Source organism: Mytilus edulis, chromosome 7 (genome assembly GCF_963676685.1).
Source record: "Mytilus edulis chromosome 7, xbMytEdul2.2, whole genome shotgun sequence".
NCBI lineage: Eukaryota > Metazoa > Mollusca > Bivalvia > Mytilida > Mytilidae > Mytilus > Mytilus edulis.
In genome coordinates, this window is record NC_092350.1 from 3,248,291 (window position 1) to 3,263,842 (window position 15,552).

The following is a 15,552-nucleotide window of genomic DNA, read 5'->3' on the forward strand; positions in this document are numbered from 1 at the left end:
ACGAAATATGAATAAGAATCTCTATGCCTGTTTATGAACCACATATAGTCCATAGGTAATCTTTGTTTAAGATATTTCATGTTTAATTAACAGATAATTTTCTACCACTGTAATGAACTTCAGACATGAATGTTTACAATGAGGATCTACAGCAAGGTTGTGTAACTGTTTTACAGTATTTATAAAATCCAATAATGAACCTATCTTTTTAAAATTAGCCAAAAAAATTAAAAATTTTGTTTCTTTTTCCATATATCATATATATAATACAAATTTTTTTTCTACAATTTTCTTGTTTAATGTAATGATTTCATTGTAAGTAAAATAAGTTATAAGATTTTTTCGGACCAGTAAAGCCATTATTTAATTGTTATGGAAGGAACGGCCAGTCCTTAAATTATTGTCTATATCTCACCTTTGCAAGTAGTCAAAGTGTCGCTATCAGGCAGACATTACTCCATTAACTGGTTAAACGGTGAGGACTTGTTTTGACAGTTGATCAAATTAAATCATTCAAAACAGTGAAAGAAGATCCTTTCTATTAAGAAAATCTATATTTTAAATCTTGTTTTAATACTTAGTGAGTCTATATTCTATAATTTTACTAGGGAATAGATTTACCAGATCTCATAGTCTCGATATCAAGTCTCTTTAAAGTCAATTGCCTCTGGATATATATATCAGTCATATATATCAGGGTTTGGCTAAATAACAATTCTTTATTTTTTAAATATGCAATTTAACAATTAAACTTTATTTTCTAAATAATGGGAAAGGTAGTGGTGATAGATACCAAGAGACCATTAAAATCTTATAAGTTGAAGACCAACTGATGATACCATGGCAAAAAACAAAAGGCTACAAACAAGACCCTATAACATAGAAAACTAGACTAAAATACACGAGCCCCACCAACAACTTAACATGCTTATTGTGGTCTTCTCAGATTATTTTCCAGAATCTAAGGTAAACAGATCCTGCCTCATCAGTGTCACCAGTCATGTTGCTTATCTACTTTGTTATTACTGTCCTGTACCAATGTTAAAATGTTAACAAGAAATGCTAACACAAAAGTGGTGATAGTCTGGATTGGGGAAAGGAGGGGGGGGGGGGGGGGGGGGGCGGTTCTAGAGTATTTCATTCTCTAACAATGTCATTAAAAGAGACCCCAATATAACTTTTACAATTTTAATTTTTATCAAGTGTTTAACACATAATCATTAAAAAAAAGATAATGAAAATTTCAATGATTTCAAACAATTCAGCATAATCCAAAAAAAGGACCCTGCTTTTCAGGACCCCTGTAATATCCCGTTCTATGATGTTCCAACATCTTATAGTTTTGGTAATTCTATGACCTTTTTATATTAAATGGCTTTAACAAGTATGAAATTTTCTATCCATAAGTTACCAAAGTATCAATGTTGTCTATTATGTATATGTTCTTTCTTTCAATTTATAAAGCATTCAAATCAAGTTATCCCAAATCATTCAAATTTATCGAATTTTTTTTTATCAAAAATTGATCAATCGCTGTCAAATGTGTCATTTTCTACCAACTTTATACAACAGTTGCTTTAAAATTATCAAATTACTCTGAATCAATTCATCCAATGTATATTTATGGATTTTTGAAGGGGAATTTTCTTTGATAACCTTAATTTACTGACAATGTTTTATTTCATTATTTTTTAAATGTAGTATACATCAAATAAATGTCTAACCTTATTCCCCTCTTTTGCTCCCCATTAAGACCAATGTGTCTTTACTATAGTTGTTAATATGAACTTAATAATATGTGGATACTCCTTTTGTGGTATGTTATTTGAACTTGTTCTCAGTTATTCAGTAATAGAAGAACTAATATTTATCATACACCAATTACAAAAGTGGGTGTAGAAATTAAATTTAATAGTCTTAAAGTGTCCCGTATTTAAACTCATGGGCAAATGTTAAACCACTTTAATTGAGTGAAAATTTCTTTTTTTAATTTTCTTGACAAGGTTATTAAATTACAAAGTACATTAGATATATAATATATCATGATTTTGGAACCTAATTTTTTTTCTTTGCTCTTTTAATCTCAATAACTCTAATTTACATGCCAAATATGCAGTAAAGGGAGAGAACTTAGTAAAATTGATCTATACTTTCCCAGAATAACACTACTTTACAACTTTTCATCGACCATCAATGCAGACAAAATCTTATCCTTTAATTCATAATAAATGTTTAGGTAAAGTCCCTGATGTATAATTAAAAAAGGGTCAGATTTAATCTGAGGAGTATTGCCATAACCTTCTCTCGCCGGATGATCCATCAATATTCCTTAAAGATTTCTTGTATAATATCTATAAAACCTTACTTACAGTGGTATAGAAGTAACGTCCTGACATGAAGTTGGCAAACTCAGTTATAAAATGACCTGTTGGTTCGTAACATTATTTACACCTCAGTGCAATGCTTGGGCTAACTCCAAGTCTTATAGAGACTATGACAGGCTTGTAATACCCTAGTTTGTTATCATTATCACCACACACAGAAGGTCACAATTAAAGAATAATAGAGGTATCATTTGACAGTTTATAACACCCACTTATATAGGTCAAAACTAGAACTGAATGATACCTCAGGTCTGACCGAGAACCAGACAAATATTCAGACAAATTTAGCCTTCTATTCAATTTCTGAAACATATCTGTCTGCTTTTACTACATATTAGACATGTCCATTTGACACAATGACCTGCTCCATTTATTATGTCTGTGTTTAGTGAACCATAAAATACAGGTCAATTTTTAATTTGGCATAAAAACTCAAAATCTCAGATCATAATGAACATGTGTACTTAGTTTCCTGTTGGTGCGACCACAAATTCATGGTAAACTAACGGAAAACCAAAAAAATTAAACTGGGAATGTACTCAATTGTGTACTATCACTTTTCGATGTTCAATTAATCATGAAATCAAGTTCAAATCCATAATTCGGTGTATAATTACAGAAGTTTGTATGAGCATTTGTACTATGTTTTAAGTAGATGTGAACTTAAGGGTAACCACCTACCCTTAACTAATAACTAAACCTTTTAAAGAAGGGACTGTCTAGGAACCAATGAACCAACAGCTAGATGGATGCACTGACTAGAAAATATAATTACCACTGAATTGTGATAGAAATTTAAAGAGATATGTTTTTCTTTCAAGATAAATGAAGTTGAACACATGTATAAACCACATATATGCATTTCAAGCAGTTTCTTTCTTTCTTTATGCAATGCTTTTAAAAGTGTTTTAACCGTAGAACCTAGAGGGGTTCTTAAATCAAAAGCCACAAGAGATAAGAGTATTGAATACTATTGGAAGGCAAAATATTTTATTTTTTTATGCTGGTGACAAGCAATTTTTAAACTGGGTGTTACAAAGAGGTACATTGGCCCTCCCCATCTCTGCTGTACTTTTTAACAGTTCTTAACACCAACAATTGAATCCTGAATAAATATTTGATGAACAAACCTCTTTATATTGCTGAGTTTCAGGTACTGTAATGACCAGTCATATCGTAGTATACAGGAACATATCTGAAACAAAAATGTATTCTATTATAAAATTGTTATTAGAAATAGGGAATGTGTCAGAGTCACCAAACCCATCAAACAGATGAAAACAGCCCAAGGCCAGTTATGGCTCTTCAACACTGAGTGAGAAAATCAGGCATCCAGAGGTGGGCTTTTGCTTTAGCTGGCCCCTTTAACAAAAATGTGAAATAGTTCAGTGAAAAAGGACATCCCACTAAACTCTGTAACCTATAAATGAACTGAAATTGTTTTGCTGTAAAGATTACCCTTTCTGCAAGGTCACTTATTTCATTGTGTTGAGGTAACCCTTTTTGCGTCAATAATCTAATCATGTATGTCTGACGAGGGTATCGTTTTAAAGATTTTACAAATTCCAGACCATGGTTATTCGTAATTATACATAAACAATGGTACATTGAAAGTACATATATATATTGAACAAAGGTTACAGACAAGGTCAAATAACTAAAAAGAATTACATGAAAAAGTTCTGGTCAAGGTAAAATAATCATCAATGAAAACATATCGTCATTGAGATCTTCCCACACTTAGAGAAAAATAACAACTATAGATCACATTATATCACAATGAGGCTCAGAATTTAAAAAAACTGGTCTTTTATCCCTCTTGTTTAAAGGAACCATTCAAAAATAAATACTGACACATGACTTTAATTCCATGTCTATTATAACCCCCTGAACAAACAAGGCCTGACAAATATACTTATAAACATTCATACAGTTATTCTTTTCTACTAATTTTTTTATATAACTTAGGTCAAGTAACTTTGAGTAAGTAACAACGGAAATTCCTTTAAATGAAAACAAAAATTCTGATCATTCCTGGTTACTAAGTACCTATAGGAAAGGAAAACAACATTTTTGGAGTAATTTTTATTCTTGTAAAAAGTTTGATCAGTTTATACTATTATCTCTATTGTGTATCTAGCTAGTGTCAAAGAAAATAGTATTCAGTGCGGGTTTCGTAGACCACAATATAAGACATTTTTTGGTAAATTACAATGCTTCAACTATAAAATATGTCTTGAAATGTATGGATGCTATTGTGTTTGACACAATGTCAATGACTTTACAATCAGTTGGTGTTTACAATGGCTGGGTTTCTTTTATTGTGAATTGTGATTTTGTTTTTTGCAGGCTGTCCTCTACACTGTTAATCAAGTTTTAGTGTGCTGTGACTGTTTTTTTCCTAATAACATTGTATTCTGATGTGTTGTGACTGTTTTTGTTTTGATATTGTGTTCTGATATTTTGTAACTGTTAGTGTGTGTGATCTGTTGAGTTTTGACTATTTTTGAGTGTGATGCCTTGTGACTGATCATACTTTGATGTTTTTTGTGACTGATTCTTTGTGTGATCTGTTTGTGTTATGACTGTTTTTATGTTTGATGATATTGAATTCTAATGTGTTGTGACTTTTTTGTGTGTGATGACATTGTGTTCTGATGTGTTGTGACTGTTTTGTGTGTTATGACATTGTGTTCTGGTGAGTTGTGACTGTTTTTGTGTGTGATGACATTGTGTTCTGATGTGTTGTGACTGTTTTTGTGTGTGATGACATTGTGTTCTGATGTGTTGTGACTGTTTTGTGTGTTATGACATTGTGTTCTGGTGAGTTGTGACTGTTTTTGTGTGTGATGACATTGTGTTCTGATGTGTTGTGACTGTTTTTGTGTGTGATGACATTGTGTTCTGATGTGTTGTGACTGTTTTGTGTGTTATGACATTGTGTTCTGGTGAGTTGTGACTGTTTTGTGTGTGATGACATTGTGTTCTGATGTGTTGTGAATGTTTTTGAGGGTGATGACATTGTGTTCTGATGTGTTGACTGTTTTTGAGGGTGATGACATTGTGTTCTGATGTGTTGTGACTGTTTTTGTGTGATGACATTGTGTTCTGATGTGCTGTGACTGTTTTTGTGTGTGATGACATTGTGTTCTGATGTGTTTTGACTGTTTTTGTGTGTGATGACATTGTGTTCTGATGTGTTTTGACTGTTTTTGTGTGTGATGACATTGTGTTCTGATGTGTTTTGACTGTTTTTGTGTGTGATGACATTGTGTTCTGATGTGTTTTGACTGTTTTTGTGTGTGATGACATTGTGTTCTGATGTGTTGTGACTGTTTTGTGTGTTATGATATTGTGTTCTGGTGAGTTGTAACTCACAGTTTTGTGTGTGATGACATTGTGTTCTGGTGAGTTGTGACTGTTTTGTGTGTGATGACATTGTATTCTGATGTGCTGTGACTATTTTTGTGTGTGATGACATTGTGTTTTGATGTGCTGTGACTGTTTTTGTGTGTGATGACATTGTGTTCTGATGTGCTGTGACTGTTTTTGTGTGTGATGACATTGTGTTCTGATGTGTTGTGACTGTTTTATTGTGTGATGACATTGTGTTCTGGTTTGTTGTGACTTGTTTTTGTGTGTGATGACATTGTGTTCTGATGTGTTGTGTCTGTATCTGTTTGTGATGACATTGTGTTCTAATGTGTTTTGATAATAACTTTTTAATGTGTTGTGACTGTTTTTGTGTGTGATGACATTGTGTTCTGGTGTGTTGTGACTTGTTTTTGTGTGTGATGACATTGTGTTCTGATGTGTTGTGACTGTTTTATTGTGTGATGACATTGTGTTCTGATGTGTTGTGTCTGTTTCTGTTTGATGAAATTGTGTTCTAATGTGTTTTGATAATAACTTTTTTGAGCAACCATACATTATTTATGGTATACTGTATACTTGTCTTTTTTGTTGAGTTGTTATGTCGCCTTTTATTTATCTGATGATATCTTGTCACAGATTCTAAGTGTTTTGTATAAAGATACCTTTTAATGTGCAAACTCATTGTGTTTTGTTATAATGTTTCTGGTGCTTTTGATGTTTGTGATGTTTTAATGTTATTTGTCATCTATTTTTAGATGTGCTGCAACTTTCTGTTTTGATATAGCTGTACTTAATATTGTAGTGGAATAGTGCTTTGGTGTATCGATATCATGACAATGGTAAACAAAGTCAAATATAAAATAAAATAATAAACATTACTTGGTATTCTTAATCATAAGGAGATCTAGAGGACATAAAAAAAGTTTCACTTCAATAACAGTGTAGTAAATCAAATTTAATATATAATTGTCAAAACTTTTATGAACTATTCAAAAGTATGTCACATACCCAATAAAAACTGACATAGTTTAACCATGCAGAGGTAAACAAGCAGTATTCTTTTCAATTCCAATGAATTTTTTTTTTCATTCATATCAAAATGTGACTATCTTTTATTTCCCTAGATTTTTTTAAAAGTAAAATTTGGGCATCATTCTTTTATTTTGATTTTCTGTGTTTTAACACTACTAATTAGAACCAATTGTGGGCTATTTGGTGGCAGCCAGAGCCCAGATAAACCACTGACCTTAGGTAGGAAAACTGACAATCTTAGTCAATCAAGATTTGTGTCCAGTGCACCTGCACCAGTGGGGTTTAAACTCACAACCTCAGTGTTGATTGGTAAGTGACTACAGTAGTAACTACTATAGACATCATCCTTTTAAAAATAATACCTCAAGAATCATCAATGAAACATTCATAATTTTTTTGCTCAGAAATGAACTCCCTGAGAATTTGGAATTTATGAAAAAATTCAAAGCTGAAGAAAAATGTACTGTCTATATTTGTGTATGTGTGACTTAGATATAGGGTTCCTTTTATTAATCTGGTCACATTGGATTCACTCCCTTTATATATCTGGTCACATTGGATTAACTCCTTTTATTTATCTGGTCACATTGGATTAACTCCCTTTATTTATCTGATCACATTGGATTAACTCCCTTTATATATCTGGTCACATTGGATTAACTCCCTTTATTTATCTGGTCACATTGGATTAACTCCCTTTATCTATCTGGTCACATTGGATTAACTCCCTTTATATATATCTGGTCACATTGGATTAACTCCCTTTATTTATCTGGTCACATTGGATTAACTCCCTTTATTTATCTGGTCACATTGGATTAACTCCCTTTATATATCTGGTCACATTGGATTAACTACAATAAATCATAGCTTACCTAATGTCATTAAAGTCTAAATGGTCTTGAGTTTGGTGAGAAGGAAATTTCTGAATTCTTCTTTTACAACATATTCCAAATATTCTGCAAATAAAATGAATTACAATAAGAAACAGTTAAGTTTTGTAAACCTTTCAAAAATAGCAACTACAAAAAACAAGAAATAAAAAAATTCTTCAAAGGTACCAGTGAAGCATTACCATTCTACCACAAAAAAGTCATCTGTGGTGCTAATTGGAAAACTAGTTCAATTGAGAAGTTGTCAATAGCACTAAAAACCAAAAATCACCAAAAAGTGCTTTGCTATCCAGTGGCTTATGATTGATTGATTGTGTTTTAATGCCACTTTTGAAGGCCATTTGTGGGCTATTTCGTGCCAGCCAGTTTTTATTGGTGGAGGACGCTGTAGCGCTCAGACCTTTGATAGGAAAACTGACAATCCTAGTCAATTATGAATGGAGTAGTGTGCACCCGCACAAGCAGGGTCAGTAGCTTATGATTATGTGTTCATGTCCTGTTCAACTTTTTATGGGATTGAAATATTTTCATATCTTAATACCATTTCTTGGGAATACAGAAATGTATGTAATGAAAAAGAATATAACTATATGTGACTAATTTTCAAATAAGATAAAATAAAGAGGGGTGATTTTTTACAAATGAGACTAAATAGAAGTTAATATTTTTTAAAACCTTATTCCATGGCAAATTTGTACTTACATATTAAATTAGAAAGTTATCCTCAATTGAAACATTCTACATACCACAAGTCAAAAATATCATATCTATATATATATATATATATACAGAGAACTTAAAATCCTTGTATGAAAAACACAAAACACAACAAAACTACTATAAATATAAGATCCTTGAGCTGACACAATTCACAATACATCAGATCTATATACTGAAATTATGAATTTATTCATTGAATTGTTGATCCACGTCTCAAATTTCCAGTTTCATTCATAAAATTCACCACAGGTTTTTCAAAATCATCCAACGTTGACAATATAAGTATATTTTTAAAGAAAGTTTGTGATCGTCAAACACAAAAGCTTTAAAGCTAGCATAATGACTTCCTTTTTTCTGACTGGGTGAGAAACATTATGTTTTTCCAGACTATGGGGTACTCTGACCAAAAGGTATTGTAGAGGCTTACCTGTTTTCGTTCATAAAACTCAATTAAAAATTTTACTGAATGAAATTCTAGTTTATACTGAATAATAAATGAAAAAAAAAGTTATGACTAAATAAGGATAGCATTATTAACCTCAGGAGGCCATATATGAATGAGGTCCAGTGAACTCAAGGCTTAGAGGGACAAAAGTCACTCACATTAATAATGCAAAATGTCTTTACTTGACTAACAAATTATGATATTCAAATTTGTTTACCTCAGAATTGCTCCAGTTTCAACCTTTTCTACAAATTTCAAATTAATTTTGTAATTTCAATGTATTTATGAAATTTGAATGGTTCATGACCTCAACACTATATTTGATCTTTTCCCCGTGAAATGGTTTTCAGATAATGACCATGTCGAAAGACAGATGTGTTATAATGTAGGTATCAGTTGGTGACAATATCAGCTCCTTTATCAACTAAATTAAAGTGTCTTACATACCAAAATGTAGGGAAAGACAATCTAATGATATCCATAAAATTCTCCTGAACCCCATTAAGGCAGTAAATCTGGCCCATTCAATCTTATTGTGGACACTTCTTTACACACTTTAAACATACATTAGAATTTATGTTGACTAAACTGAACTATAGAATAATATAATAGACAAGTTGTCCTAAAATTTAAGATTGTAATCTAAGAACATGTCCACAAATGTGTTTTCATTCTCGTTTTAAAACCACATGTACTATGTCCTGAAAGTTTAAACTCATGGCTATTCAATAAAGACAATTTAATACCTATTAATTAAAGTCATAAGTTCATAGAGATCTAATTATAAAAGTAATAGCGATTTTTTTCATTTCAGAATTTGGTCACCCAAGATATGATGAGTGCCACAATAAGTCAAGGGATATACACATCTTAAAATTTTCTTACCGGAATGCATCTTGAAATTATGCATATAACTGTTTAGAGCACTTAAAAAATCTTTGTAGATATCTATACTAATTTTGGCTTTTTACTTCAAATATGTTCGATCTTTGAAAGGGTTTGTACATTTGTCATTTCATGTAGATTTGATAGTTCTTTGATTTTTTTTGGTATTTCAACTACCATTAAAAAAAAATATAAAAAATATATACTTGTTTCCGATGTATCATTTTAAAAATATTGGCATCAAATATATCCAATGTTTTGTTTGATTTTTGAAATTAAAAAAATTACACTAGAATATCAATGTCCCCTTAAAATTTTATATCAGAATATCCGACCTTCATGTGACCTTCTGTTTTTTTCAACATCACCCTTTAACTTGCCTCACTTAGTTTCAAGTGCATATATTTGTTCAATATTATTAAAGGCTTTGTATGTTCAGTTAACAATTTCAAGTGTTATATATAGTTTAAATATTTACCCAGGAGAGATGAATATCATTATAATTACTGTTTATCTTCAAATTCCAAGCATGTTCAAACTTTTCACACTTTGGAACTAGAATTAACTTTAAATTTGTTAAATATTCGTTTCAAAATGGATTTGGAATTGATTTTTTATTGATAAGCCAATAACACGTGTTAATTATGCGATTTACTAATAAAATCACAATTATCGTCAGCAATTATAGGTGAAATGGTTTTTGATAATTCACCATTTAAAAGAGATAAAAATCAACATTTTTACCATTTTCTAACTTTTGGATTTTGTACACAGAATTAAGAGAATGGTTTTATATATTTATAGTACTGATAACTGAATGTCAATTCATTTTTGTATACATTGGATCAGGAACCTAAGTAGCATGTTTACTGTTAGATGTTTGGAGAGTTGGATTGGAAAAGGATATGTACCGTAGTCCCCCGGCTCCCCTCCCTCCTCCCACTAAACCTCATTTACCTCTAAGATATGAAAGTTCAATTACCTTGACTTCAAAATGCTTGACAAGAATTATTTTGCTAAATAAATGTTTCTATTTATATCATCAATGTGCTCTGTCTCTGTGGAAAATTTAGATTTACTAAGACACCAAAATTGCAAACTTATTGATTGCCTCATAAAAATGACAAAACAACAGGACCGTTTACACGAGTAACAACTATGAAAGTTAAACCAGAACATAGAATTCTATATTCTTCCTCATTCCCATATCCTTTCTTATTTATGCTCTGTTATTTCTAGTTCATAAAATGATGTAATATTGTAAACTAATGCAGTTAAACTTCTCTTACATGTGTGAAGTTGATCTTGGGGTTTTTTATAATGATTTCTTCTCTTATGGGAAGTTGATCTCTGGCTGGTTTTGATTTTCTGTTTATGTCCTTGTTATTTTTTATGCTCTCAAAACTTTTACATTTTTGGCGTGCCAATCTTTTGACATGAATCATGCTTTAATAATATAATTCCAGAAACACGTACATTATTGCGCTCAGTAAACATCTCATACAGTTTTTAAGATTGTAAAATATTACATAATGACTTTATCAATTTTCTTCATCTTAATGGATTTTCCACTTTACCATGTTTGGTACAAAATTATCACATGAGTAATTATATATACAGTAATTTTACCCTTGCATTATAATGTGGCCTTCATTATTGTGAAACTGGTTTGGAAATCTTTTCAAAATAACCATTTTTTAAATACAGAATTCATTTAACGCTTTGTTAGAATGAAAATGTGCACCAACTGTACAAAGTGTATATAGATTATAATAGATAGAAATATAAATTTCTGAGTCAGCACGTTATGATTGTTATCTACTGAAAACATGTACGATTTAACACAATATAAAACTTAATGAAACTTATGTTTACTAAGTATAGAAGAATAAGAATTTAAAGAATGGAAAATTAAAACATCAAAGGAAACTAAAATGTTTAAGTATCTATGGCCCAGTTGGTATGTCAGGAACAGATTTAATAAAAACTGTCACATACTCAAGATTATTTTCAATTTACCATTATAGGTAAAAGGAGAGCTGGGGTTACATCAATGATACAGCAACTCAACAACAAAAATAATCAATAGCTAGAAGGTTACAGAAAGTCTTTAACAATTAACAGGTGTCTATAAAGTATGTCGGGCGTATGACATTTGCGCCGATTTTGAAATTTTGCATTCTTTCATTTGCGCCGATTTCATTTTTTCATTTGCGCTGATTTTATATTTTCTACTAATTGGATTTACAGGTAAGTTACAGGTAAGTTAATACTTTTACATCTTTTACCAATTATATACGTTACACGGCTGTAAAAATGGCAATTATGTTCCTCTTATGTATGCCCTCTTACCATCAAAAGATGAAGAGTGTTACGAAATCATGTGGAAAATGATTTGTGATCTATGCCGTCAAAAGCAACTTTCCTTTGTGCCTAATGTTATACATATAGATTTCGAACAAGCAATGCATAATGCAATTATGCATGCTTTCCCACAATGAAAAATAGATTGCTGCCGTTTCCATCTTGCTCAGAGTTGGTGGAGGAAAATCCAGTCCGTTGGGCTGAGTACCGATTACAAAGACAAATCCAGTGAGATAGGTAAATGGTTATCCCAATTTTTTGGGTTACCATTCCTTCCCCCAAATGAAATTGAGGACTGCTTCACGTTTGACATCATGTCTGACGCTCCTTCTGATGACAAATGCAATACATTCTTAGACTACGTACTAAATACATATATATGCACAACGTCACGCTATCCACCTCATTTCTGGGCAGCTGCATCTGTTGAGAACTGCTAGAGGACGAATAACGGTCCAGAATCTTTTCATTCTCATTACAACGAACAATTTTATTCACACCATCCCAACATATATGTTTTTTATGGATGTTATCAAGAAAATCCAGGCCGTTACGTATGTAAAAATGCGAACTCTAGACATGCCAGCATTCGTACGCAAGCCAGACAAAGAAAAGATGGACTTCGTTATCGACAAGTATGCCAAATATAGAAGTGACGAAATAACAAGAAAGGAATACATTAGATCTATGTGTTGCCTACAAATACTCTGCAAGAACAGATTTATAATTTTAATGTTTTCCGTTTTTATGGATTTTAATTCGTGATTTTAAGATAACAGAGTGATTTTACTTCTTCATTTTAAAGTATGTGAATAAAGTGCTATAAAATTGACTTATCCTGCTCGAAATCCTACTTCCACATCCCCGTGGTGAGCAGGGGACAACAGTTGTATACATGTTATGATTGACAATTCATAAAATGTATACAACTGGCTAACGGAAGAGGTCTTTAATGAAAATAAAAAAAAAAAGTGTTGTCTCATTGACGTATTTTACCTGTATTTTACCTGTAATTTACCTGTAAAAAAATCGGCGCAAATGAAGTGCAAATCGGCGCAAATGCAAAACGCCGAGTATGTCAACTTGTTACAAATCAAGGCCAGAAAATTTGTAAACAAATTCACATATCTAGCAAAATTAGTTCTTTAAACAGATACCAAAAAAACTTATAACAGTGGAGATAATAAGTCCACACATTAATTGTGACTACACCTTTATGTCAAATGTTAAAAATCCTGGTCCATTGTATATTAAAAATGAAATTTGGACCCACTTTTTTATACCATATAGTATGTAGGAAGTCTGTATAAACTAAAGTATATAATCTTTATCAAAGTGGTCTATATATCCCAGATATCCTTCAACGGGGATTAAATGTGATCAAATATGACTAATAAGTTTCACTTTTAACAGATTAACTTGACGGCTAATCCCTTAATATAGTTTATTATGGATTATCAGAATTCATATGTTCATACGGGTCGGTTCATACAAGTATTCAAATATAACTGACGCTGACATAAACAGAATTATAATTACCAAATATAATCCCACTGATTCTAACAGATTATTTTGGGGATGTCAAACAAATAAAATTATTAAGATCAGAACACTAAAACTTGTTGATCAATTTGAAGTCTTTTTTAGAACTACAATTAAATTGAAATTTGTACAAAGCAATTTATATTAATAACTCTTAATTTTTTTTTAAAAGTGCCATAAATCCTAACAAATAAATTCTATAGAACTTTACAGATATTATGTCAAACAAATTTTTACTAGCCTTTCGTTTTGTTATCGGAAGCTGTAAACCACCCTGCTAATAATTCCTGAAGACTAAAAAGTCATTCTATGATATATCTTTTCCTTGACTTGTCTTTGCACTTTCACAAAAAATGTACAAAACTGGAAACTTGTCAAAATATTTCTGCTTATCTTTGATACTGAATCATAAAATTGTCTTTTATCAATCTATAATGTCCACAAATCTTAGGTTGACCACCGTTTCATCGCAGTAAAAATCTCTTCAAATCACATTTCAATTCACAATAAATCTCTTAACTTTTGTCAACAAATCCATCATGATTTCCACCTGACCTAAAATTAGGTCGTTTGAGAAAACTTTCACCTGGACTTTTAACCATCAGTCAAAAGTTTAAGACACCAACATTTTTTGATGAATTTCATTTAAGACGTAATACTTCTGCTTTTAATTTACATATGCCTAACATGTCTTACATATTTTTTGGTAATTTTGTAAAAGATATTAATAAATAGAGAAAATTTAAGGTCTATTTGTTGATGTCATGTTACAGTCTACTATATACAATGATACATGCACTAGCAAACTCTTCATTGCCAACACAAGGTCAGTACAACGTTAGAAAATACTTTCAAGGGAGATGACCAATTATCTGTGCCTCACTGCAATTTCAATTTTTAAAAATAAATTACTCCTAAATATTAGATGGTTTACAGTACTTTCTTTTTGCAGACAGCTTTTTGACAGTTTGCAGCATTTGGCATTTTTGTTTATATAACATGGACATAGTCACATAAGACAAGTAAGGAAGGCCAGCAGGTCCAGACAGATAGTACAAATCTAAATGGAATAAAACGTCTCCATTTTCCAACAGATTTTTAAAATGTGCTTAAGTGAAATTTTTTTTGGAAACAATATCTTAAAATTGGAAAACTGGTAACATAAGACAATCTTTATCAATTATTCCTTTCAGGTCATTTCAAGGTTAAATTCCTAATTTTAAATGATCCCTACCAATGGGTGTCACTAATCCCCTTTACATAACATACTTAGCCTTAGGATTGCTTCAGACATGCTCCAGAAGACACAAGATCGTACAACATGACCTTATTAAAGTTCCAGGTCAAACTAATTTGTTACAAATACCATTTTTGGTATATATATCATAATACAAAAGATTCCAATTGAATTTCTTCTTATGAATGAACTGCTTCAGGGAGAAATAGTGTCAAAGGACATTGTGATGTTAAGACATTTAGATATTTGCTTGGTGAAAACAAATTTTTGTCTGGGTAAATCATTTTCTATATTTGAGGTAACGAATGTTGAGTGGAGTGCACTTACTCCACAACAAAGCTTCGTATTTTGACTAACAGCTAATATTTTACAATACCAATATGCAAACAACAATGTAATCTATGTATAGGCTTGAACTTGCATATTTTGTATTATTGAACCAAGTGTTTTCTTATTTTTTTTCACCAGCAAACCTCAAGATTTTGACTTGATATATTCCAGTAAAACTTATCAATGTCTGTTCTGATAAGATTTATTATCATTTGTACTTTTCACTTATTTGACATCATTTACAGGGTTTTGTATTGCTGTTCTTCATCTGAAAGTCATCCTGAGGCCTTCAACTGGACTAGCTGTAGCTCATCTCAATGTAAATTTAACACTGATCAGAGAGGA

General features: G+C 31.4%; 2 protein-coding genes across 3 annotated transcripts in view; both read right to left on the minus strand.

Moving 5' to 3' along the window:
• Positions 1-15,552, minus strand: part of LOC139529745 (uncharacterized protein DDB_G0284459-like) — a 58,778-nt gene that overhangs the window by 16,895 nt on the left and 26,331 nt on the right. For both annotated transcript variants that reach the window (XM_071325618.1, XM_071325617.1), the window contains 2 exons: positions 7,667-7,750; positions 3,515-3,579 (listed from right to left, as the gene is read on the minus strand). The gene's annotated coding sequence lies outside the window, so the exon portion shown is untranslated. The remainder of the gene's footprint in view (positions 1-3,514; positions 3,580-7,666; positions 7,751-15,552) is intronic.
• Positions 5,065-5,991, minus strand: LOC139482568 (uncharacterized). Its single transcript, XM_071266480.1, has one exon. It carries the CDS (start codon positions 5,989-5,991, stop codon positions 5,065-5,067), a length of 927 nt encoding a protein of 308 aa, XP_071122581.1.